Source organism: Vipera ursinii (assembly GCF_947247035.1).
Source record: "Vipera ursinii genome assembly, chromosome: 2".
NCBI lineage: Eukaryota > Metazoa > Chordata > Lepidosauria > Squamata > Viperidae > Vipera > Vipera ursinii.
Window position 1 is genome coordinate 74,195,171 of NC_139513.1, and position 23,985 is coordinate 74,219,155.

General features: G+C 42.8%; 2 protein-coding genes across 2 annotated transcripts in view; one reads left to right on the forward strand and one right to left on the reverse strand.

Annotated features, from left to right (window-relative positions):
- The first annotated feature begins 34 nt into the window (after positions 1 to 34).
- On the forward strand, positions 35 to 11,439 carry RAB24 (RAB24, member RAS oncogene family). Its single transcript, XM_083356785.1, has 9 exons — positions 35 to 176; positions 846 to 1,069; positions 2,815 to 2,883; positions 3,142 to 3,220; positions 7,521 to 7,588; positions 9,089 to 9,188; positions 9,646 to 9,696; positions 10,504 to 10,563; positions 10,952 to 11,439. Exons 2-9 carry the CDS (start codon positions 953 to 955, stop codon positions 11,017 to 11,019), a joined length of 612 nt encoding a protein of 203 aa, XP_083212911.1. The 5' UTR covers positions 35 to 176; positions 846 to 952; the 3' UTR covers positions 11,020 to 11,439.
- Positions 11,440 to 13,284: 1,845 nt separating this feature from the next.
- NSD1 (nuclear receptor binding SET domain protein 1) overlaps positions 13,285 to 23,985 on the reverse strand; it is a 73,145-nt gene continuing 62,444 nt past the window's right edge. The window contains exons 21-23 of the mRNA XM_083352944.1: positions 23,332 to 23,438; positions 22,442 to 22,643; positions 13,285 to 20,561 (exon numbers count right to left, since the gene is read on the reverse strand). Of these exons, the coding sequence (XP_083209070.1) occupies positions 18,742 to 20,561; positions 22,442 to 22,643; positions 23,332 to 23,438 (2,129 nt within the window). The 3' untranslated portion in view covers positions 13,285 to 18,741. The remainder of the gene's footprint in view (positions 20,562 to 22,441; positions 22,644 to 23,331; positions 23,439 to 23,985) is intronic.

Genomic DNA, 23,985 nt, shown 5'->3' on the forward strand with positions numbered 1-23,985 from the left:
CCCGCCCCGCTCCGAGCGCGCTTCCGCTCCCGGCGGGAAGCTCCTCCCCTTTCCCCGGGTATGTCCGGGGAAACCGCTCTGCCGAGGCGGGCCGGGAGGGAGGCCGGTGGGTCGTTTTTCCTCGCTTCGTTCTCCAGGAGAGGGTGGCCGGCCGCTTCCAGCGACATGAGGCCGGGGTGAGTATCGTGCAGCGTCTCCCCTCCCCCGGTACCTGCCGGCCTCGTTCGGCGCCGCTGCCCGCTGCTTGGACTTTGGGGGAAAGTGGTGCGGATCCGGCGCTCCGATGAAACGCTGAAAGCCCCCCCCGGGCAACCAAACCCACGAATCCCAAGGAAGACCGACCTTCCTTCTGGCGCCGCTGCTTCCCCGAGTCGGTTTCTGCCTCTCTAGCACCGTTAGGCGAAGTCTCTGAATTGAAAGGCTAAAAAAAAGAAAAAAGCCTTTTGCTTCTTCTGCTCGGGTGACTTGTCTTCTGGCAGGTGCCGGTAGGAGTCTTTAGCGAAAAGGGGATGATGGGTCTCTTGATCCAAGGCTCCATCACTCTTGGCGGCCAAATGCGGCTTTTAGAAGCAGCAGAAGAGAAGGATGCCCTAGCTCAGGGTTAGGCAACCTCGGCTCTTTTATGACTCGTGGACTTCAACTCCCAGAATTCCTGAGCCAGCATAGCTGGCTCAGGAATTCTGGGAGTTGAAGTCCACGAGTCATAAAAGAGCCGAGGTTGCTTAACCCTGAGCTAGCTTTTGGTCAAATATCTTCTCTTGTTGTTATGGTGGGAGGGGAGGGGAGAAGAGATCTTTATGCTGCTCGCGAATCACTGCACTTCCTCCTCCTCCTCCTTGCTTCAGGTGAACTTGCCCAGCTGAGCTGCACCTCTTTGGCTGCTCCACCTGACTGAGTTGGGGGAGCTTGGGATCCCTCTGGAGGGCAACACTCGGTTTGCCAGGGCAGGAGAATGAGCGGGCAACGTGTGGATGCCAAAGTTGTGATGCTGGGCAAAGAGTATGTAGGCAAGACCAGCTTGGTGGAGCGATATGTTCACAACCGCTTCCTTGTAGGACCTTATCAAAATGTGAGTTTTGTCCTTTTTTTTTCCTGTTGAAAGTTTTTCCATTCAATTGGGCTGAGTCCTTCGCAATTCCAGCCATTTCCCCCCCCACTCCAAATTTCACTCCATTCGGATTCTCAGGTTTGATTTTATTTTAATGTTATAAGCAACATCTAATCAATATTAGCTGATCTAATATTGCTAATATTAGATAATTAATAATCTAATATTAATAGCTAAGCAGCTTTGGTCTTGATTGACATTCAGATAAGAAATTGCCTCGGAATCCCAGGGCCATTGGCTAGATTGGGAAGTCCCCAAACATCCAGGAGGAAAATCATTTTCCTAAATGCTGCCAAGTGCTCCTTTTTTATTTACAGAGTTGAGTTTCCTTGGTGCAGTCACTTAACTGAAATAGTTTATTTCTTAAGATCAGACTAGCCCCTCTGTTGCTGAGTGTTGAGAGCTATAAAACATAGTTTTTAAAGAAAGTCCTGAGAATGGGGATCTGGTACAAGTTGAAAGTTCCACTCTGGGTTGGGCCTGGATATTATTGTTCCTAATGATCTTTTTTATATTCTATTCTATTATAGAATACTATTATAGTTTTATTGGATTTCAGAAGTAGAGAGTGAATAAATAGATAAATGACAACCTGGTGGGTCTAATCATCAGAATTTGAATTTGAGAGGGTTTTTACATTACTAATTGTGAAATGGTTGATAAACTGAAGTGAAACTATTTCAAAAAGGAGCCATTTTAATTGTGGGCGGAGAAATCTACTTTCAGTTTAGGGGAGCTTTACAAATGATTTCTGAGAATTTACTGATTCTCAAAAATATACTGTCTTGTCTGCCAGCGTGTGTTTTACTTAGTAATGCACACTTAATAGAGAAAATGTTAAAACAGTTGTTTTTCTTGTTTATAAATCATTTCTGTCAGTCTCTTGGATATGATTTGCCTCTAAAAGTAGTCTTTGATTTATTGCCAGCAGACAATACCCAGGGGGAGGGCCTTCTCTGTGGGTGCGCCTGCCCTTTGGAACCAGCTGCCCGTAGAGCTTAGGACTGCCCCTGACCTTCGCTCATTCCGCTGGGACCTGAAGACTTGGCTCTTTGAGCTTTCTGGCCTGGACTGAGAGTATTAATTGGGGTTTTATTGGATTTTAATTGGGATTTTTATGTATTTAAGGTTAATGTAATCATTTTAATTGTTTTTAATTTTTGTAATTGTATTGTTTTTTTTGTTTTTTTTAAAAACCTTGTGAACCACCCTGAGTCCTACGGGAGAAGGGCGGTATATAAATTTAATAAATAATAATAATAATAATAGTGATCATTGGCTTAATGAATGTTTGAAGTTAAGATAGACTTCCCCAGAGCTACTTACCAGGTGGCTTTCCCACCCCACCTCTCATCAATATGATCACATTTTGGGTGCTTGGCAACCAGTTCACCTTTATGGCCTTTGCAACATCCCACAGTCACGTGACTGTAATTACAACATTTTTCTGGCTTATGGTGTTTACTTTTGGTTTCAAAGAAAAAAAAAGCCCATTGGGTGAAATAGATTTGCTTGGCAACCACCACCAAAAATGTATTTTAAAAAATGGATCCATTCACATGATGCCTTAACTTATGATCGCAACAATTAAGAGCTATAATTCTGGGGTCAATTACAGTTGTAACTTGAGGACTACCTGTATAGTTGCTTTCCAAAAGCAAATTGGGATACTATAGCTGTGTTCACATCTCCCTTTGTTATTTTAGACAATAGGTGCTGCATTCGTGGCTAAAGTAATGCCAGTGGGCGGCCGCACAGTAACTTTGGGTATCTGGGTAAGTCACAGTTGAAATAAAAGATGTATGAGCTATGCCCAGTAAACAATAAAACAGAAGAGCACTTATGGAACTGATGTTATACAAGGTAATGAAGGACATTTTGTATAAAGAGAAAGTTTATATATTTTACTTCACAACACTTGACAGTAGGTATATTTAATCAATATTTGCATTGCATTATGCATAGTACTATGTAAAGTAGAGCCATACTTTCTCACTAAGTGGAAATCCATCTTCTCCATTACCTTTCTCTAGGATACAGCTGGCTCAGAGAGGTATGAAGCTATGAGTCGAATATACTATCGTGGAGCAAAAGCTGCCATTGTATGTTATGGTAAGCATTCATTTTCATGTTGGTTCGGGCAGATTTCTCAAGCCAAGCCGACCATCTTAGCTTGGAATGGTGGGAAGGTGCAATTAGAAGGTATCAAGTTGGAAAAGGCAGTTTTGTTGTATTGCTCAGACACCAACTGCTACTTTCAACTAGCTCCCACATCCCATGTTGCCACTTGAAGGAAGTCATTTTACCCTGAAATATCTTGTAATCGGCTCTAGCTAAAATCTATTGCTACAAAGGCTATAAAAGAAGGAAGAGCTACATTTATAATACAGCTGGATTTGAGGGCGGTGCTATAGAGACTATTCTTCTGTTCCATCACCCAGCAATCACAATTGAGCTGCTTGACAGCAAATGTTATATAAAAGGTAAAGGTTCCCCCGCACAGGCGTGCTGGTCGTTTCCGACTCTAGGGGCCGGTGCTCATCTCCATTTCAAAGCCGAAGAGCCAGCCCTTGTCCGAGGACGTCTCCGTGGTCATGTGGCCGGCATGACTAGATGCCAAAGGTGCACGGAACGCTGTTACCTTCCCACCGTAGTGGTCCCTATTTTTCTACTTGCATTTTTACGTGCTTTCGAACTGCTAGGTTGGCAGAAGCTGGGATGAGTAACAGGCGCTCACTCTGTTATGCAGCACTCAGGATTCGACTCGCCAAACTGCCGACCTTCTGATCGACAAGCTCAGCGTCCTAACCTACTGAGCCACCGCGTCCCTTAAATGTTATATACTTAAAGCTAATACAGTATTGTGAGACTTGTCCTGGTCAGGAAATGTTTTCAGTGGGGAAAACCTTATTTTTTTCTAATCAAACAATTTCACATACAGTATTGCTTAAACGTTTGTGAAACGTTTCGAATTTTCAATATTTCTGCATAAGTAGGACCTAAAATATCTGTTATCCGCAAAAATCCTCAAACTAGATAAAAAGCCGAATTAAATAAGTTATTCAGGTAGTCTTCAGTTAATGACTTCTTTGTTCAGCAACCAAACTTTTGGCACTGAAAAAGTAAATTTGTGACTGGTTTTCAAACTTATAGCCATCGCAATGTCTGCAGCATCCCCCACAGTCATGCAGTTAAGATTTGGACACTTCACAACTGGTGGGTATTTATGACCATCACATTGCCTCTGTCATGGCCCCATTGGATCCCGATTCGAAGGAGGAGGAGGAGTTGGAATCAGGACCCTCCGACAGGGATGGCACGGCTCCCCTGGAATGTTTGGATAGGTCAGCGGCTGAGGACAGAATAACAGTTGGAAGGGACCTTGGAGGTCTTCTAGTCCAGCCCCCTGCTCAGGCATTAAACCCTATACCATTTCAGACAAATGGTTGTCCAATTTCTTCTTAAAAACTTCTGGAGGCAAGTTTTTTCACTAACTGTCAGGAAATTTCTCCTTAGTTCTAGGTTGCATCTCTCCTTGATTAGTTTCCATCCATCATGCTGTCCAAGGTCCCTCAGGCATTGGGGAGGTGTTCAACCAGATAGGGAGCTGCCTGCCCTCACAGACACAAGGGAGGATCAGCTGCAGACAGGTGGTGTTGAGAGGCAGCAGATCCCCTCTGATGAGGAACAGCTGCGTCCCCCACTCAATCCGAGGGCATGGAGAGTAGAGTGGAGGCAATCTCAGAGGAGGCATGTGAGGCCACTCGGGAGAAGGTCTCCCTGTCCCTCCTTGCCAGGAACAGCTGGCTTGGGTTGACTTAAGCAGAGGCCGGGGGAGGTTGTCTTTGTTGGGAACAATTGTTTTGCTTTGGTATGCACTTCCCTGGCTTTGGAAAAACTCTTGCCTTGTATCATGTTTCTGCCTGTGGAATTCGACCCTTGCTTGTGGACTCTTGCCCTCGCCCTGCGGAGCTGGAATCTTGTGTGCAACTTAGGGACTTTGCTTGGGGGACTTGTACCTCATTTTTGGACTTCCTTTCTGTCTTTGCGATTTGGCTCTGGTGATTATTTGCTTTGTGGAACGGTGGATGGCTGTCTTGAGGGAAGGTTGGGGTGGAGCTTTACTGGCCATTGCAGGGACATGTCTTGTGGAAATAGCAGAGCAATAAAGGTCTCTATGGAAGCCTGCCTCTGCCTAGGCCAGGGGTCTCCAACCTATGGGCCACGGATCTTTACTGAGCTGTGGCCTCTTGGCCACCGGGCCCTGGGAATGGCTGGTGAGTGCGCACATGTGCGTGCACCCCTCATCCATGCTAGTGCCACTGCTTGGATGCTAGCGGCCCATTTGCACATGTGCGCAGGCACCAGTGCAGGCACCGTGGGTGTGCATGGCCCACTTGCGCATCCCTGTGGGCACTGGTGCCCCTGCCATGTGCTTGCCTGTTTGCGCATGGGTACATGTGCGCACATTTTCCTGCTCCTCCTTTCCCTCCGGGCCGCCAACGCGGAAAGGTTGGGGAGCTCTGGCCTAGGCGACCTGGGTCAGAACAGTCTCAGGGTCACATGATCCCTATTTGTGAGCTTCATTGCTGGTTTCCAACAACTCAGTGGGGAAGCTGGTATGAGCCACAAGTGACATCAGTGACTGCAGATGATTTGTTTAATGACTGCAGCAGAATTGACATGAGTCTTGAGTTTGGTCACATGATGTTTCACTTGACTGCATTGCTTAGCACCAAAGTTGCTGGTCCCAATTACAGTTGTGAAGTAAGGACAATATGTACTAGCTGATTGATTTATTAAAGCAAATGATCGAAAGCTACATATTTCTGTATTGTACAACTATTTGAACCTTTAGGATTATCAGTTTAGGGAACTTAAGAGTCAATCAATGGGTTGATAATTAGTTGTGCATGTGGGAGGTCCTAAATTATTTAAAGAACAGAATTCTGGATATTCAGTCTCAAAGTCTGACCTTCACATTATAGGGATGAAGAAGTCTCATGGTTTGACAAATAGAGATTTCTGAAAACTGTTCTATAAAGAAGAAAGCTGTTCTGTAAGGGCTAAAATTCCTTTAAGCTCATGTGCAGGACCAATCAATAGTTATTGGAAATATTTAGTTGCAGTTACTGCTGCTCAAGGGGAACTCACTAGTTGTTGTGATTCCTCGCCAGCCAGTGGATCCGGCAGCTGAGTCTGAGGAATCAGATGAGGAGGGGCCTGGAGTGACATTAGAGTTAGAGGAAGGCTCTGAGGAGCTCCAAGATTTACAGTCAGATTGCACATTTTTTTCTTGCTGGTGGTTTTTGTGCATCCTGAATATTTCCCAGCTATGCTTCATCACTGTCCAACTCCCAGCCCAGCTGTGTCTCAGCCTGAGCGCAAGTAGAGGGGCCAAGCTGCTCGTCAGACTGTAAGTCTTGGAGCTCTTCAGAGCCTTCCTCTGACTCTGATGTCACTCCAGGCCCTTCCTCCTCCTCATCTGATTCCTCAGACTCAGCTGCCAGATCCACTGGCTGGCGAGGAATCACAACATGCACAGGCTGAGACACAGCTGTGCTGGGAGCCTGAGTTGGACAGTGATGAAGAACAGTTGGGACAAATCACAGATGCACGAATGCGCAGAAAAGAAAAGCGAGTAGGACAGAGGAATGCAATGGGGCGGCTCCAAAGGCAAAGGAGAAGGCATTAGGAAGCCACGCCTTGGCTGAATTATAAAAGGGAAGGTGTGGGAGGTGCTGGTTGCTGAAGGCAACTGTTCGTATTGAGGATCGAGTTTCTGTGGACTGTGTTTGTTTGCCTTGGACATTGACTCAGGTCTGTGAGAATGAAAGGGGTTGGTTTTTTCTTGGGGTTCCTGCCTGTTTCTTGGAAGAGGGGTGCCTCCTTGTGAGCATAACAAGGACTCACGTAGGCTGGGACAGAACACTAGTTGACTTAAGTATGTTCCTTTAATTCAGTTTTTCTCGATAAAATATTTAAAATATTTATTTGATTAATTAATTGGGTTCTCTCTATTATGACATGTGGAGAACATACCACATTTTAGGTCATACTTTTGCAGAAATACTGAAAATTCAAAAAGAACCACAAATTTTTAAGCCCCACTGTATAAATAATTCGAATTGTACTTTGGTACCCAGTTTCTGTTGTGATTTAATGAATTGGATCTCTTTGGGAGATTGAACCAATAAAAATGACAGGTATCTGATAACCTTCCTTAACATGCACATAAAGTAGCCCAGGTGACTATAGTGTCAGGACAACATTAGTTTTATTAAGAGCCCTTGAGGAAGATATTTGTACTTTCTCAGCTGAATTGCTCTTTCTAGTTTCTTGACATAGTTTACTTATGTAGGGAACTGCTGTATTTAATTCCAGGGTGTCCTGACACTTCTTCTTTCCACAGATCTTACTGACAGAAGCAGTTTCCAGAGAGCAAAATTCTGGGTGAATGAACTACAGAACTTTGAGGAAGTATGTTGATGTCTATTTATAGGCAGAGAAAATGGTGTACTTGGCTTTTCCAGGACAACATCGAAAAAAATTGTGGGAGGATGTTTATGGGATCCTGTCAGTGGTATCTTTTTATAATATTTGGATTATTGTTGTTTGGATGGTTCAGATTTTCTGTTTATTGTTTTTCTGTTTAAACTATAACTCTTGTAGAGTTCTTCTGGAATTGGATAGCATGTAAAACATAGTTATTTTTTTAAAGAGAATAAACTGCCCCACCCCCATACAAGATGCTTATATAGGCACTGATGTAGGCAATTGAGACACTCGAAGTATATCTTGAGAAGCTTGGCTTGGTCATTATGTTTATCTGATTTACCGTATTTTTTGGACCATAAGACGCACCCAGTTTTTAGAGCAGGAAAACAAGAAAAAAATTTCTTTCTCCTTCTCTTTCTCTCCCTCTCTTTCTCTCTCTCTCTCTCTCTTTCTCTCCCTCCCTCTCCCATTGTCCCTTCCTTCCTTCCTTCCCTCCCTCTTTGTCCTTCCCTCTCTGCATTAGAGCAGTACCCGCGGAGGCGGCCCTGCAGCCCGGCTTTCTCTTGCAGAAAGCAAGCTGAAACGGAGTGAGGGAGATTGCCAGAAATGCGAATCGGCCGATCTCGCGCTCCTGCAAATTCCCTCGCTCGGTTTCAGCTTCCCTTGCTACAAGAGAAAGCAAGCTGAAACGGAGTGAGGGAGATTGCCAGAAATGCGAATCGGCCGATCTCGCGCTCCTGCAAACTCTCTCGCTCGGTTTCAGCTTCCCTTGCTACAAGAGAAAGCAAGCTGAAACGGAGTGAGGGAGATTGCCAGAAATGCGAATCGGCCGATCTCGCGCTCCTGCAAACTCTCTCGCTCGGTTTCAGCTTCCCTTGCTACAAGAGAAAGCAAGCTGAAACGGAGTGAGGGAGATTGCCAGAAATGCGAATCGGCCGATCTCGCGCTCCTGCAAACTCTCTCGCTCGGTTTCAGCTTCCCTTGCTACAAGAGAAAGCAGGCTGAAACGAGGCAGATTGCAGCAGCGCGAGATCAGCCGATTCGCATTCCTGGCAATCTCCGTCACTCCGTTTCAGCCTGCTTTCTCTTGTAGCAAGGGAAGCTGAAACCGAGCGAGGGAGAATGCAGGAGCGTGAGATCGGCGTTTCTCAGCACGTGCCGATTCGTGCTCCACTTGCAGAGGTTGGGGCTGGCCATACGGATCACCTTCAGACCATAAGACGCACCGTCGTTTCCCCCCACTTTTGGGGAAAAAAGTGCGTCTTATGGTCCGAAAAATACGGTATCTCCCGGTGTTTGCTAAGTTCAAAATTGCTTTTGGAGATCGTCTGACATGTTTCTAGTCAAAATATTAAACAGAATGGAGATTAATTAACTTTCACAGTATAAATACGAACTCTCTGTAGTGATTCCTATGAGGAGGAAAGTGTCAATGGACACCTCATATGTTTAAAATATTTGCCTTGTTTTCTTTCTTTGTAGAACTGCAGGATCTATTTGTGTGGCACCAAAAGTGATTTGCTGGAAGAGGATAAGAGAAGACGGGAAATTGACTTCCATGATGTACAGGACTATGCAGACGGTGTGTGTTTGTCTTCTTCTGCCATATATCAGGGTCCTTTTTGTCACTGTAAGTCATTCGTAAGAGGTTCAAATGTTCCATTGGCCGTGTCCTTGGAAAGGCAAACCGGGTTTATTCATTGGTTGAAATTCCTCGTGAAAGTGACGCCTGCTTACAATTTCTCAGTCTTGAGGACAAACAGTTCTACTGTCTTCTTTTCTAAAACAGCAGTTTAAGGTTTGCACTTATGTGAGTTAGGTGTTGTCTGTCAGGGAAAATAATTTGTATCCACCTTTATGAAGCAATGTCATTGATTGTTGAGGGGAAGGAGGGAATATGATCTGATTGCAAAATGGTTGTAAGTTGTATAGAGAAGTTGAGGGTTGGAATAGTTGATATATTATCAGTTACTAACGTTTGAGGAGAGTTCTAGTACTAACCAAAACATTTATTCTTTCCTTCTGACACATCATTCCAGAGATCAAAGCTGAGCTGTTTGAAACCTCAAGCAAGACTGGACAGAATGTCGGTATGTATCTTGTATCTATCTCGGTATGTACGCTAAACATGTCTGGCATAACCTAATTCCAGAATAGGTGGAGTGTTGAATCATATGTTCTTTCCCCTATTTTTCTCTCCTAGTGTTGGAGATACGATAGTGTGAATGGACTTATTTTATCTTTTCTTAATGAAAAAAGTCAAAGCAATTATTTTTACCTTCTCTTTAGCTAGAACAGGGGTGTCAAACTCAATTTCATTGAGGGCCGCATCAGCATTGCGGTTGCCCTCAGGGGGCAGGGTGGGCGTGGCTAGAGTGTGTATGGCCTACTGGGTGGGCGTGGCCAGCTCTACATCGTTCGCATCAAGGGTGCCTATTAATTAATTAATTAATGGGACTTATATCCCGCCCTATTTCCCGAAGGACTCAGGGCGGCTAACAACAATATGGGGGCCTGGGCAGGAGTGGGACAGATCTGAGGGTCTCTGGCAGGAGGGGGGTCTCTGGGCCAGGTCCAAGGCAGTGGGGGCCGATCCCTCACTGTTTCCAGGATGGCTTCGCGGGCCGCATGAAACCACTTCACAGGCTGGATCCGGCCCCCGGGCCTTGTGTTTGACATGTCTGAGCTAGAACCACAATATAATTCTAGGCAGATCAGTTCAGAGACAAGTTGTACTTAGTTAAAGAATTAATTATTCCACTGAGAGTATACAAGTAGACAGACTTAAAGAGTTACATTTTTGGCTGCTTCAGCAGTTTATCAAAGGTATTTTCATTCTTTGCTGTATTTTGAGTGATTCATTGCTCTTTGTGACTTTAATATCTGTACTTTTTAAGATGAGCTTTTCCAGAAGGTGGCTGAAGATTATGTGCAGTTTACTGCCTTTGAGGTAACAGGTGAGTTGCTGAACCAGGTGTGTACTGAGCACCTATATCCACTTCTAAAATCATTTGTTGTATTCCTGAATTAAGACCTATCCAGCATATTATTCCCTGTGAAACTGAGACTTGGAGATACTTAACTGAATTAGAAGAATAGTTATGAATGTGTCTCGAGAAGTATGGAAGGCAGATGAGTATCTTTTCCAAATACACACTCCTGTCTTATCAGTAACAGGGAGAATTGGGAATGATGACCACAGAGGAAAGGTGTTAGCTCTTATTTCCTTACACACATTTAAGTGAATTGTGACTGCCAAATTCCTCCACAGAAATTTTAATGGAGCCTTAACCTTGTTTCAAATCTGTACAACTTGTGTAACCTATATGTGTGCTTTATTTTCAGAGGAAAAAGGAGTTGATCTGAATCAAAAGGGCACTACCACCTATTTTTACAGCTGTTGTCATCACTGAATTTTTTATTTTGCCAAAAGTAACTTTCACCACCAGAGACAGCAATTCATGCTTTTTCTGGTGGGTCACATCTTCTACTTGCTAGTTGGAATGCCTTGCCCTTTGGATATGTAGAACATTATTTGTTGGCTGCTATCCAAGGAAACAGGAGAGAAGTAGATCAAGGATATGAATATGCTGCAAAATGTGCTGCCTTGTTGAGTGGAAGACTTGATTGCCTTGTGCTCCCTTCCCAGCAGAGATCGACTAAATTATTGAACTGTGTCAAGAATTGTTACTTTTCATCACTATGCACAAGAGACCTTATGGTGACAGGTTGTTTCTGCTGTTTTGAAGATGTTGCCTGATTCTTATTTAAATGGCTTTCAATAAGTTATCTACATGTAAATAAAAGGCAGTGTGGTCTTGTGCTGTTGAAGGATATGGTCAGCTTTGTGTTTCTGCTGAAAATTCTTCAGATTGTTTGGAGAAGCACCTGGGGATGAGAATTTATCTGCAATTAGAGTGTCCAGAACTGTAGAAAATTAGAAAAAAAATCTGTGTCCTGCTTTTACCGCACGTCATACAAAGGTGGTCCTCACTTAATAACCACTTGTTCAGTGACCCTACTTATGATGGAGCTGAAGTGGTACTTATAACCTGTCCTGATACTTAGGATGGTCACAGCACACCTGTGGTCACATGATTACCATGTGTGACCTTCTTTGTCAACTTCCTATAAGTAAAGTCAACGGAAATGCTTAGGTGGCAAATAGTGATGGTGATATTGCTTAATGATGGCAACTGGAAATGCAGGAATTTTTTGTCACAAAGTGACATGGTTACATGACCTCATTCTTTACAACTGCATTGCTTAGTGATAGAAATTCTCAGTTCTCAGTTGAGAACTATCTCAGGGCCATATGAGGAAACTTTCTTACCTATAAGCCATTTCTGAGTGGTTCTAGGGATGACTGTCAGTTTCTGCCAATCAGTGGCTGTCAATGTAGCAACAGAAACAACTTTCAGATATGGGTCTCTGTTGAGACAGCTTATTCACAGTTGACCAAACTAATTTAATACAAGAAGACATACAAGATAATAAGGCCCAATACTATGAAAGAACTTTGTTTCTAAATAGTTTCTAAATCTTGGACATTGAGTGGAACTACGTAGATAGCATTATGATACTGGAGTTCCAGTGCAGTTACAGACTGATGTAATATGGGAGCTGGAGAATGCCAGAAGGCTGTGGAGTGAGATCACAGGGACGAGTGGCAATGTTTTCTTTTATAAACATAGCAATAGCAAGGTGTACAATATATTTATGCTGCCGTGTTAATTTGCCACTGCAAAATGGTTTTCCTACCTTTTGACTTTTAAAAATACAACTGGACCTTTTACTAGGGCACTAAAAAGGCTGCACATTGTTCTGGCCAATGATAACTAGAAAGAGCTTCCCATCAATTCAGGATGGTGAATAAGTAGATGGGAGCTTTCCCGTATTCTTAGCTTAGCTGGAACGAGGTCTTGGATCATTCTTTATGCCAATGTACATAACAAGGAGCAACATGACAGAGGAGCCATCACTTTTTAGTGGCTCCCCCAGTTTCTTTTAAAATGAGCTGACAAATGCAACCTATGCATTTTGCTTTCTGGCCTATTTATTCGCCAAGCAAGATTTTTCCAAGGAAACTCACTATCCATTGTTTTTATGAAAGATGCAAGAAAATTAAGTGTGTCACGAAATGGCAAATTACAGTTAAAATGCCCCAAACCATTTTACTACCTAACCACAGAAGCCTGCTATGTTCTGTACGTGAGGCAATCACTCCGTAGCCCTCAGCTTCTCAAAAGTATTGAGGCTATCAACGGCTAAAGCTTGTTCATATGATTGTTTTGCTTTTCATTTGGGAAGGTAGAAAACATTTTTCATATTTCGCTACCAACTGCTCAGCTCACAACAATCCCAAGAAGCCGTTATCTAAGTTTCTAGCTATAGTAAGGTAGAGTTAAAATGCCACATGTTAAGGATCCAATAAAAAGCACATTTTAATTTTGCAGCACACTTTGAACAGTTTAAAATAATTTAGTTTTAGTAAATCACCAGAAATAAGCATGACTTCCACTTGTCTGAATGGCAGAGTGCTTTGTGCTGTCTTGGAAGATAAGCACTGTTGGGCCCATTTACTGTTTGGATGGGGAAACTACCTGTGCTGTAGAGTAGCTTTCCTTTAAGGTAGATCTTAATGCTCTGCCAGGCCTTAATGAGACAATGCACACAGATAAGAGTAAAGTTATACTTTACTTTACAGTAATTACGTTCTTTTATATACAAAGAATTACAGTACATATTTTGGGAATGCCTGGGTAGGGCAACCTTCCCCCCTCCCCCAATGATAAATTTCACATACAGTCAACTGGCTATGGGAAGCAAAATTAAATTAATCCAAAGACACTTCCTCTTCTTCCAATGTAGCTGTTCCAAAGACTTCTTCTGGCAGCCAGCTCTCTGTAGAATTGGGCAGCTCTGCATAGCCATATTGGGCTTTCCCCCCACCCCCCACTAATACAGGTATATGCTTTGTTGACTCCTTTTCATCATCCATGCAGATAAAATTAAGCAATGGAGGGATGTGGCAGCATATACTGTTTAGACCTCCCGCAAACAGCTCTGCTTAGCCATAATTCCCACTGATGCCCTCTCCACAATCAGCAACCAGCATGCCTGAGAATGAAACAATACATATTGCTTGGAGAAACAGATTTTTTTTCCTCTCCATCTTATGTTAGCATTGCTAAGTGCCAATTTCGTTATCTTGAGTCATTTTTATTTTGGTTTCATAAAGACAAGATATGATTTTTTTAAAGTTTAACATCACTTTTATAAATGACCATCAAATGTATAAATAGTTCTGCAGCTGAAACATATGCCCTAAATTTGTTAAGTCTCTAAAATGCTGCAAGGCAGTTGCTTTTGCTGCAACAGACAAACAAGATCCTCTTCCACCATCCCCCCAATCGGCATTACTTTTGTTTTCAGCCCTCAAATGAATGTAAAGTCTCCACATTTTTTTGACTGTATACCAGGATAGGCTCTTAAGCTTTTTACAAAAGTATCTCTCTTAAAATGATCACAGACCCAGCAAATGTAAAATCTTCACACCCATAAAGTACATTATCAAAACATGATCACTAGGATATCCTGCTGCTTGGAGCGGGGGGGGGGGGGGTTTCAACTTTACAACCCAAAGAACATGCTTTCTGTAATTTGGCTTAATGGTGATCAGCAGAATGGGGAGCTTCAGGAACTTATCTATTCAAGAGTGCAGGATGAATTTGAGCTCCACTTTCTACAACTTTTCAAGATGTTGCTCTGCAGAAGCCCAAAGCATGCAACTACCTGAAGACCAAAGGGACTATCGCATTCAAGTGGCTGTCATATATAAACTGATCCCTATCATCTTGAATATACTAACAATTGCAAATCTAGAAAACGAGACACAAATGTGTCCATTATTTAGTGTAACTGTCTTGTCAATATTTGAATACTCTTAATACAGCTTGATCTTGGATGTGAACATCTCACTTTCTATAATGCAATGCTCTTAAATGGCCAACCCTCATTTCTAGTTTCAACATTTTCTTTTTTTACATTCCAGGGAATTCAACCACACTGTAAAATCTCATATTTCAACACATGGGATAATAAACAACACATGGAATAATGAATTCTTTTTATGTAGCTCGTTAGTAATTATGTGTATTTGGACGAAAGACTTTTTAAATTTAACATAAGCATATGAATGCTGCAGAATGTTATATATAAGTCTAAATTCCCATTTTCAATTAAAAATACACCCACATTTTTAAACTACACATCCTAAATTAAAGGACTTGCAGTCAATTTAACATCTGCAGGAAAATGCAGAAAAGTGGTACAGAGAAGCATGAAATATGGCATGGTTAGCAGCACATTACTGAACCATACTGGCCAGAATTCTCCATATATTTCAATATTATCACAACCGTGTATATTGTTCCAACAAGCCTCTGGAGAAAAAAAACATGTTTAACCTGTTATTATTACAAGACTGACCAAGGAGTGCCCTCAATTTAGTTTTACACTGTACACTTCCCACAAGTAGCCTATACGTTAAAAATAAATCTAACAGCTTCATGAATTTTTGAACATATCTTTGCAGCTGCAGTCGTTAAGTTCCACTTCTACCTTCTCAAAAGCTTAAATAAAATCTTTGGGAAAAGGTAATGCACATTATGTATGTGTCTATGTATGTAAATTAAACTCTAGCGTAGATTGTTCCCTATTCCCCAATCTGTTTAATTTTTGAAATGTGCCTTCTTGGCCCATCTTTCAAAGCAAAATATGATCTCAGAGCCCCATCCTCCAAAATTGCACCACCACCTACACCAGACTCTTAATTATAGACCATCTCTTTTTCTGCCTGATAGCAAAGTAAAACATTTGCACATAGGTGCATCACTTTGCTCACAATTACAGCAAGATCCACTACTCAACAGCAGAGTGGAGTTAATATGCCCAAACAACTTTAAATTCAAGACCATTTTAGCCCCTGGAAATTCAACTCTTATCAACTCCAAGGGTTCTCCAACCCTTATTTGCTCTTTTCTTTTGGACTTCATTTCTTTTGGCATTCATTCTTTATTTGACCGATGTTCCTTCTAATGGAGAATTTCCTGCCTCATGTGGTCATCTGATTATAGAGGCCGCAACTCCTTACCCTATGCTAACCAAGGTGGTGGGTGGCGATTCCTCTTTATGTCTCATATTTTCCTGAAGTTATACTTTGTAGCTTCATTACTTTAGCTTAATGAACTGGATGGACATTAACCTCTGACGTGGAGACGTGCTGTTGTGCTTGATAAAATATTCAGACTGCTCCATCTATACTTTTGCAATGCTTTCTATTTCAGTGCTTGGTTCAGTTAATAGCTTTGCATTTTAAACAAATTTAGTTTAAGGAGACTGAAAAGAGGAAAGATGTAATATTAAATGTCACTGGGTGATTGTTTCGAAATACCACTTGAAAAGTTTAAATTGGTTCAGTCATGAATTCCTAGCCAGATTCAGAATGTGCTGCTAAATCCCAGTTCTTACAGTCACCTGCATGATCCCTAGGAATCTGAACAAAAGAATTCAAAATAAAAGTTCTCAGTTTTAAAGATTTAAAATAGCCTCCACCAAAAATATTCACAGTTTATTTTTTCCCCCCCATGAAACAAATACCTAGTTAAAACACATGACATTGCAAGAACCAAGTTGGATAAAGCAGTGCAGATATCTCTCTTCTTACAAGTACAGCTGTGAAGGGAGGGCAGGGGCTGGCACAAAGGGAGCCCTAAACACACAATCTACATGATAAAGTCCAGCTCACGGAGACGTAAAATTTAGAGCCTTATTTTGTTTCCACATGAGAAATGTTTAATATGCTGAGCCTCATGATTGGCTTGCTTGCTTGTTCAAAAAGGTGGGTCTTTTCATTTTAAAAAGTTTTGGTAAAATGCCCTTGGTTTCTTGTATCTGTCTCATTCAGAAGAAATGTCCTGTTTCCTTTTGTGCAGGAGTCACGCAGAAACAAAAGATGTTTGCATTTCGCCATTTTCAGCAATTAGCAGCGCTCGGCCTGCAGGTGTTCAAGGAAAACCAACTTTAAGCACTAAGGTTCCATTTAGTCATAATGCTTTACAAAGTCATTAGTTGTACTTGGAGAGAATGAAATGAATCAGAGAAGAGGATGAGATGCACAACCAGGTAGGGAATATTTCGCAGTGCCGAGTAGATACTGTCATTGTGGAAAGCCAACATTGAAAAAAGTAATGGATCTGAATTTGAGCTGCCACTGCAACATTGATGATTGCCTACAGGCCCTGAATACCCGAGTTATCTATTCCAAGTTGAGAGGCTTTACATTGGGACAGAGTTAGAATTTCTGCTCTGTGCCAAAATGTGAACATCTAGAGAGGACCAAATGGGAGCTATTCAAACAGTTTTTGCTTCAAACTGGAGCTTAACAGTCTGTGAGAGTTCAGATGCCTAGGCAAATAGAGTAAGGTGGCAAGCTAAAAATGGTCAAAGAGTTTGCTGATTTCATAGTACGAAATGGAAGCCATATTAGATATGTGAAGACCCTGCATAGTGAATAATATCACCATATACAGGGTGAAGTAATAATTTATTTGATTCCCCAGCTACAGTTTAAAGAAACCACCATCAGTACCATAGCAAGCTATATTTCTGTAGTGCAGATAATATATCTGCCTGTTTATGTAATTCTAAATCAGAGGTCTTCAAACTTGGCCCTTTTATGACTTGTGGACTTCAACTCCCAGAATTCCTCAGCCAGGCATGTTGGCTGAGGAATTCTGGGAGTTGAAGTCCACAAGTCATAAAAGGGCCAAGTTTGAAGACCCCTGTTCTAAATGCTTCTCCTTAATGGAAAGACAGTACTACCAATCTGGCCACTAGTCAGGTCTAAAATGTTGCATTAACTGGAAAATGAAGAAAAAAAAATGAGAACTTCAGGCAAGTGCTGGAGCATTTCATGTTCCAGTGTGAGAACTGTAATCTTGGCTCTCTCTCTTTTTAAATGACAGCCCCCCCCGAGGGCTGCCCCACTAAATTCAAGTCAATTTTCTGTAGATGGGGTGTGGGAGTGTTGCAGGAGGCAATACAAAAGGCTTACTAAGCTAGACACTAATCAGAATAGTAATATTCACTTTTCATCTTCAACATTTATTCTCATATAGGTCATCAACTGTTTCATTTTCTGAATTAGCTCATAATTTAGAAATACACCCATACATAATGCAAACATTATTTTTAAGCAGATTTGCCATGGAAAAGAGCAAAATTAGTTTCATTTGTCCACGCTGACTATCAGTTTGACTACAAGATAACTTTGGTGAACAAACTGTAAAAACGAAACAAAGCTCAACACAGCAATGCTGCACTGAAAAGCTAGACAAACAACGTACTTATTTTTCTAACCTGCTCTTGATTTTAGTGGTCAAAATTCTGTTGAAAAGGGAGCTGTAGTGCCATTGCACTAAAGATCTAAATCCCAAAGAATCTACCAGATAGTATTTCTGAATACTCCCCCGCTGTAAGACCTAGGTTCACTGAGGCACAAGTTGTTCTGTTTTGCAGAACTGAGGTCCTCAACTAACTTCAAGTATTTTTTAAAAGCACCTGCATTTGAAACGCTCCGCCCTGACAGCAGATAGACTGCAAGAAATGAAAATTAAGGACTAGAAACCTGCTGCATTTCCTTTTGTCCCCTCAGTATCTGGGTTCATTAGTTAAACGTTTTGGAAATATGAGGGGCCAGTGTGGAAGTTTGTTATGGTAATAAACTATTTCTTTGGAGCTACATGGGAATAATCTAGGAATGCAAGTCTGTTATTCAGACTCACACAATTAGTAAACTGATTAATGGAATTAAATATTTTATCCCAAGTGGATTCCTTTATTTCAGCATTATTGTTTGCAAAATGAAGGTAAAGACCACCTATATTCTTGCTCCTTGGTTGGGCATCATAGAGATTTAGTTAAAATATATCTGTATAGCTTGAGCAGGATGTTGCTGGAGGTTAAGAAACTGGAGAAGTGAATTAAAAAGAAAACAACAAAAACAATCCTTTCCCATACAATTAAAAAATCAATCAAAACAAATAGGTGACCCGTCTGGCCTCAAACTGGCTTCACTTAGATTTAGACTCAGGAGGTTCGTGGCCAGGAGAGTCCTGGTCCAGTCCTAGCACCGCATTTTGCTCAGACAAAGGCAAGATGCCCTGTCCCACAGGCGTTTGTGTTTTCCCAGAGAGCCAAGAGATCTGCTCCAATGTCTGAATGTTTCTGGTCAGCCATGAGGTTTGCCCAGAAGGTAGTGGAGCTTCCCTTCCAGGCCAAGGGGGTTGTTCAAATGCAGACAATCTCTCTGTTGACCAAAATGTCTGCTCCGTGGAGGGTGCAGATATTGCTTCTTGGCCTGGACAGAGACTGTGCTCAGGAGACTGCAGTTTCTCAGCTGTCCAAAAAGATTGCTCCATGGATGGCAGCCCTTTTGCACTAAGCCAAGAGGTCTTTTCGTGCATTTCCAAGTTCTCTAGCGGACAGGAGGTTTGCCCTGGGAAGGGTGGACATTTCCCCGTTGGCCGACAAGACTGTTCGCCAGATACAGATGTCCGTTCTTTCGGCTGAGGGTTCTGCTCCACAGTCACAAAGCCTCTTTCTTTGGGTTGAGCATTCTGGTCGACTGGCCGCAGTGCTTTCTCTGAAAGCAAAGGCCTGGGGTTTAGTGGGGCAGGAAGCCTGTCTGAGAGCTGAGGCCTCAGGCCCGCGGCGGTAGAAGGCTTGTCAGATGGTACAGGCCGAGTGTCCACAGGGGTAGGCAGCCTGCTGGGCGTCTGAGGCGGTGAGCCGGTCGGAGCGACTAGCTTCTCTAACGGCTTAGACCTCAGGGCTACTGGGGTGACAGGTCTAACTGGCAGCTGCGGCTTCAGGCTCAGTGAAGGGGCCGCCTTCCCTGAAGGCTGAGGCAGCGGCCCCACAGAAATGGCCCTGCCCTGTGGCTCAGGCCTCAGAGAGTCGGGTTCTGCAGCTCTGTCCACTACCTGCCCATGAGGCGGTGGGGTGGTGGGGGGCTTATCTAGCAGTTGGGGCTGGGGAGCACCCATCAAAGGTGATGGGTCTGAAATCCTGGGCGCCTCTAAAGCCGAGCAGTCGGCTGCTCTCTCAGATCCAGGTGGCTTCTCCTCAGTGGCGACAGAGGACTGTTCCTCTCGAACTATGGTGGGGGACAGCTTCTCGGGGGGTTGCCCCTTCCGGGCCCCAGGGGAAGCTAGCTTTTCTGAGGCCCGCAGCCTGAGGGCCACCGTTGGTGCTGACTTCTCTGAGGGATGTAGCCTAAGAGCCACTGCCGAAAGTGGCTTGTCTGATGACTGCAATCTAAGGGCCAAGGCAGAGGATAGTTTGTCTGAAGGCTTGAACCTCAAGGCCAGGGTGGAGGGCAATTTGTCAGAGGGCTTTAAACTCAGGGCCAGGGTGGAGGGCAGTTTGTCTGCTGGTTGAAGCCGCAGTGCCATTGTAGAGGGTGGTTTATCTGAGGGCTGTAGCTTCAGGGCCACCGAGGAAGGTGGCTTGTCTGAGGACTGTAGCCTCAGAGCCAATGAAGAGGAAGGTGGTTTATCTGAGGATTGCAGCCTCAGAGACACAGTCAGAGGAAGCCTCTCTGAGGACTGAGATTTCGGGCCTGTAGCTGCAGGCTGCTGGTCTGATGGCTGAGTGTTTTGGCAGCCAGCTGCTGATTCTGTGGAAGGCGCATACTCACGAATCTCTCCTGGCTCTAGAGGGTTAGGTCCACAAGGATCGTGTTCTGTGCATGACAGGCGTCCATCCAGTTTGGAGATGAACAGCATGCCTTCCCTATGCTGTTTGCAGAATGACCGGGGACACATCTCGCAGAAGGAGGCTGCATCTTTGTTACACACGTCACACTGATGCCAAGGACATTCCCACTTTCCTGCAGCACAGGAAAAAGCATGACTAACATGAGTGATGGCAGTTTCTGAAAGTCCCTGAAATCAAGATGCAAGGAAACCCTGACCGGTGAAAGCTGTTCAGGGAAAATTGCTAAATTCAGCTCCAAATTCCAAGACATCCAAATGCTGGTATTAAATTGCCCATAGAGGATATATCACACAAAGGCCAATTCATTACATACAATGGTTTCATCCCACTATTTTATTATTGTGTTACAACTTTGCCCTGGCTTCAACTGCAGGAACCTCCAACTATAGAACAAGAAAAAATATCTATGATCAGAAATAAGCATGGCCTTGGTGTTACCTGGAATTTTAGGCTTTATGATTAGCTTTTTAATTAAGGTGATATTAGCATTTTAATATGGCAACTATGCCTCCTTTTGAAGTGTAGGAAAACTTGTTTTACCTTTACCCAAAACCATTTCCTTTGATGTGCAAAATTAGCCTATTTAGAAACTTAACAGTAGGACTGTATTCTGAAATCCTTGAACGGAGCAAGTGCCAAAGAAACAAACCCAGATAGGAAAGGAGAAGATGCCCCGTATTGTAAGGCTGTCTGCCTTTTCTTGCATCCAATCAATGTCTTTGATTGTTTGATTTGTTGCTTTCTGACACCTTATAAATATCAAATGTATTGTTTGTTTCTGTCCCCTGTATCAAGACCCCCTCCCTTAATAAAATGCCATTTGCTTTACCTGAAGTATTTGTGCTTAGTACTGCAGGGAGGGGAGCACTGAATAAAGCCACTTTGCAGAGGTATATTGTTTCTCTCTCAAATACAGGGATGAGGTTCTTTCCAGACCCGTGCTACTAACTAGAGTGCTGGAGTTTCAAGGAAACATTCGCACACAATCAGTCACTACATTCCAATGGAACACATGTGCTTTTTCACTAAAACAGCTTATACCCTACAGGACTAGGGATGGGCTAAAGGGAATTTAAGGAGGACAGAATTTAACTAGAGACATAAAGATATCCGATTCTCCCACCTCAAGAAAAAAATTTATGAGGCAGTATAACCTCATGTGGGTTTCAACTAGTGGTTGTTTAACATCTCGTAAGGACCTTCGCTCCTTCTGCCGCGACCTGAAGACTTGGCTATTTGAACTTGCCGGCCTGGACTGAGGGACTGGGATTTTAGATCTTAAATTTTAAAAATTTAAAATTTTAGAATTTGTTTTATTGTTTAGGGCTATTGGCTTAATTTCATTTTAATTTTTGTATATTATGTGTTGTTTATAGTGTTTAATTGCCCTGCACACCGCCCCGAGTCCCTTGGGAGAGGGGCGGTATATAAATCCAAATAATAAATAAATAATATGTCTGGCTATCCTGGGCTCTTTTCCTCAATTCTTCTGATCTGCCTTTGTTCTTTATTCTAGTTCACTCTAATGATAAATTCAGGTAACATTTAAATTGTTTGCTTCAAACTCTAGGAACCATTTACAAGAGAATCAAACTGGATAGACGGGAGTTGTGACTGCATCATTTAACAGCCTGTATTTAAAAGCTTGTTAAAGTGGAATACTTTAATGAGAAAAAAAGGTATAGGGGAGATAATTGACTCCAATTCATCCAAAAGATTTTTTTAAAATTAGTACTGCACTTAATATATGAAGGAAAGAATTTCATTTTCTAACTTTGTCCTCAATTTCGATTCATTAACACAAGATGTTTCTCTGAAAAAAAAATCACAGAACACCTTAAAGGAAAAGTATGTTAAACCTATTTTAAAGAACAATTTTTTTTGCCAGTATGTAGCAATATGTTCCTTTGTCTGCATGCATGGTATATGAGCTACCATTTTCATCCTGGAAATACTTTCTGCAGTAACCAAATACGAGACTACATTACTGACCTGCAGGCCGCCTAGTCTGATTGAGGCAGTCAGCGTGGTAGACTTTGGGGCATCCTGGTCTCTTACAGGAAACCATCTGCCCACCATCTCCACAACTGAAACATTCATCCTCCCTCTCTTTCATGACTTCTGTCTGTGACTTGCGCTTTCCGTGCCTCCTCTTACATTTCTTAGATTTCTCTTCTGTAGCAGGTGGCTGATTCTGAAGACAGAAAAAAAATCAGGATGGATAAAAAATCCCTGTTCTCGTATAACTTGTTTAACTAAGGTGCATAATGAGATGACTAATTCTGGATAGTCCATTAGTAGGTGTACACCTACAAGGAAAACAGAAAGTGTTGGCTTCATCTGGTGATAATGGAACTAATCATATATTTAAAATAAATGTAAGATCACCATAAATGATTGATTTGACAGCAACTAGATTTGCTTTGCTCTTTTATGAGATACTTCAGAGCTAATATTTGATGGACTTTTGCTTCAAGGAAAGGAATGTGAAAAATCAAATGATTTGGAGCAGAAGTCTCTTGGAGCAGAATTGCTTTTCTTCAGTGGTGGGATTCAAATATGTGAACAACCGGTTCTCTGTGTGGATGATGCTTCCGGAAGTCCATTCTGGGCCTGGGCAACAAAAAATTAGTTACCAGTTCTGCCAAAGTGGTGTGAGCTAGCTGAATCCCACCACTGCTTTTCTTCTTTTTCTTTTTAATTTGTACTCTCAGCTTGTTTTAAAATGCAGAATAGACAACAGGGATACTATTTTATCAGCAGGAGCTAATTACACAAATAGTAGAGGACTACAAAAGTATAAACAATTTCTGCACACACAGTATATCTAAGGTTAATAGAGCTGCATCTAAGGAAAAGTATCCAAAGATAGACTGCTATACCTTTGGCCGTACTCCAAGGAAGCCACTGCAGTTTGGTGCTCCACACTTGCAAACTGTTTTCCCATTCCCCAAACATTCCAGGTTGTAGTTAAAAGTCAGCTCGGTCCCTGGTAATGAAAGAAATCAGTTAAGACCCACCCAGATGATAACATACAAGGTTTTGTGCATGAGATTCAGTATGTAATAAAGGAATGAAAAGATCCAAGTCAACCAGAGTGCTTGTGCAACTTTTAGTTGTGCGTCAGTTGCGGCCTCTCCTGGATCAGAAGTTCTGTGTTCAGTCATTCAAGCCCTAGTCATCTCAAGTTGGACTATTGCAACACACTCTACATGGGGCTACCATTGAGCATTTGGAAGCTACAGTGGTGCACAGTGCCATGGCACAGGCAGTTCTTGGGACTCCAAAGGTGGCACATGTAACACTACTTCTCCGCGGGCTGCCAGTTTGCTTCTGGGTGCAATTTGAGGTGTTGGCAATTGTTGTGATTCAGGGTCAGCCTGTGGGTTCGGCAGTTGGGTCGGATGACTCAGATGAGGGGGAGGAGGGGGGTGTTGAAGACCTTGCTGATGATAGCCCTCAGGCAGGCCCCTCCCACTTGGTCACCATGGAGACCCAGCTGTGTGAGCCTGACAGTGTGGATGAAGATGACCCAC

What these genes read in the sequence shown, in the direction of transcription:
- RAB24 (XM_083356785.1), top strand. Translation starts at nt 953, where the DNA reads ATGAGCGGGCAACGTGTGGATGCCAAAGTTGTGATGCTGGGCAAAGAG. An exon ending in TTGTAGGACCTTATCAAAAT is followed by an intron (nt 1,070 to 2,814) that starts GTGAGTTTTGTC and finishes TTGTTATTTTAG; the next exon opens with ACAATAGGTGCTGCATTCGT. An exon ending in TGTACAGGACTATGCAGACG is followed by an intron (nt 9,189 to 9,645) that starts GTGTGTGTTTGT and finishes ACATCATTCCAG; the next exon opens with AGATCAAAGCTGAGCTGTTT.